Raw genomic sequence first — 2,500 nt, 5'->3', positions numbered from 1 at the left:
CCGACACAGTAGACTGTGTTACAGTGTAGTAATAGTAGATACCAGACTAGAATATGAACAGTAGACTGTGTTGCATTGTAGTAATAGTAGATACCAGACTAGAATATGGACAGTAGACTGTGTTACATTGTAGTAATAGTAGATACCAGACTAGAATATGAACAGTAGACTGTGTTACATTGTAGTAATAGTAGATACCAGACTAGAATATGAACAGTAGACTGTGTTACATTGTAGTAATAGTAGATACCAGACTAGAATATGGACAGTAGACTGTGTTACATTGTAGTAATAGTAGATACCAGACTAGAATATGAACAGTAGACTGTGTTGCATTGTAGTAATAGTAGATACCAGACTAGAATATGGACAGTAGACTGTGTTACATTGTAGTAATAGTAGATACCAGACTAGAATATGAACAGTAGACTGTGTTGTATTGTAGTAATAGTAGATACCAGACTAGAATATGGACAGTAGACTGTGTTACATTGTAGTAATAGTAGATACCAGAATAGAATATGAACAGTAGACTGTGTTACATTGTAGTAATAGTAGATACCAGACTAGAATATGAACAGTAGACTGTGTTACATTGTAGTAATAGTAGATACCAGACTAGAATATGAACAGTAGACTGTGTTGCATTGTAGTAATAGTAGATACCAGACTAGAATATGGACAGTAGACTGTGTTACATTGTAGTAATAGTAGATACCAGACTAGAATATGAACAGTAGACTGTGTTGTATTGTAGTAATAGTAGATACCAGACTAGAATATGGACAGTAGACTGTGTTACATTGTAGTAATAGTAGATACCAGAATAGAATATGAACAGTAGACTGTGTTACATTGTAGTAATAGTAGATACCAGACTAGAATATGAACAGTAGACTGTGTTACATTGTAGTAATAGTAGATACCAGAATAGAATATGAACAGTAGACTGTGTTACATTGTAGTAATAGTAGATACCAGACTAGAATATGAACAGTAGACTGTGTTACATTGTAGTAATAGTAGATACCAGACTAGAATATGAACAATAGACTGTGTTACATTGTAGTAATAGTAGATACCAGACTAGAATATGAACAGTAGACTGTGTTACATTGTAGTAATAGTAGATACCAGACTAGAATATGAACAGTAGACTGTGTTACATTGTAGTAATAGTAGATACCAGACTAGAATATGAACAGTAGACTGTGTTACATTGTAGTAATAGTAGATACCAGACTAGAATATGAACAGTAGACTGTGTTACATTGTAGTAATAGTAGATACCAGACTAGAATATGAACAGTAGACTGTGTTACATTGTAGTAATAGTAGATACCAGACTAGAATATGAACAGTAGACTGTGTTGCATTGTAGTAATAGTAGATACTAGACTAGAATATGAACAGTAGACTGTGTTACATTGTAGTAATAGTAGATACCAGAATAGAATATGGACAGTAGACTGTGTTACATTGTAGTAATAGTAGATACCAGACTAGAATATGAACAGTAGACTGTGTTACATTGTAGTAATAGTAGATACCAGACTAGAATATGAACAGTAGACTGTGTTGTATTGTAGTAATAGTAGATACCAGAATAGAATATGAACAGTAGACTGTGTTGTATTGTAGTAATAGTAGATACCAGAATAGAATATGAACAGTAGACTGTGTTACATTGTAGTAATAGTAGATACCAGACTAGAATATGAACAGTAGACTGTGTTACATTGTAGTAATAGTAGATACCAGACTAGAATATGAACAGTAGACTGTGTTACATTGTAGTAATAGTAGATACCAGACTAGAATATGAACAGTAGACTGTGTTACATTGTAGTAATAGTAGATACCAGACTAGAATATGAACAGTAGACTGTGTTACATTGTAGTAATAGTAGATACCAGACTAGAATATGAACAGTAGACTGTGTTACATTGTAGTAATAGTAGATACCAGACTAGAATATGAACAGTAGACTGTGTTACATTGTAGTAATAGTAGATACCAGACTAGAATATGAACAGTAGACTGTGTTGCATTGTAGTAATAGTAGATACTAGACTAGAATATGAACAGTAGACTGTGTTACATTGTAGTAATAGTAGATACCAGAATAGAATATGAACAGTAGACTGTGTTACATTGTAGTAATAGTAGATACTAGACTAGAATATGAACAGTAGACTGTGTTACATTGTAGTAATAGTAGATACCAGAATAGAATATGAACAGTAGACTGTGTTACATTGTAGTAATAGTAGATACCAGAATAGAATATGAACAGTAGACTGTGTTACATTGTAGTAATAGTAGATACCAGACTAGAATATTAAATAGAAGGGGGGGAAGTCAGGGTGTTCACTCACGTTCTCTCCCTTCTTGCCAACAGCTCCCTGTGGGCCCTTGATACCTCGGCCACCCTGTAGAAAAGATTATTATCATAATCTTCATCAACATCATGTTCATTATCATCATCTTCATCCGTGT

The 2,500-nt window shown here is 33.6% G+C and overlaps 1 protein-coding gene across 1 annotated transcript in view; it reads right to left on the bottom strand.

Annotated features, from left to right (window-relative positions):
* LOC120022046 (collagen alpha-2(IX) chain-like) overlaps nt 1-2,500 on the bottom strand; it is a 26,745-nt gene that overhangs the window by 6,221 nt on the left and 18,024 nt on the right. The window contains exon 16 of the mRNA XM_038965841.1: nt 2,380-2,433. Within this exon, the coding sequence (XP_038821769.1) occupies nt 2,380-2,433 (54 nt within the window). The remainder of the gene's footprint in view (nt 1-2,379; nt 2,434-2,500) is intronic.

Source organism: Salvelinus namaycush, chromosome 27 (assembly GCF_016432855.1).
Source record: "Salvelinus namaycush isolate Seneca chromosome 27, SaNama_1.0, whole genome shotgun sequence".
NCBI lineage: Eukaryota > Metazoa > Chordata > Actinopteri > Salmoniformes > Salmonidae > Salvelinus > Salvelinus namaycush.
Note: the sequence above shows the minus strand (reverse complement) of the source record. Positions and strands in the feature narration are given on the sequence as shown.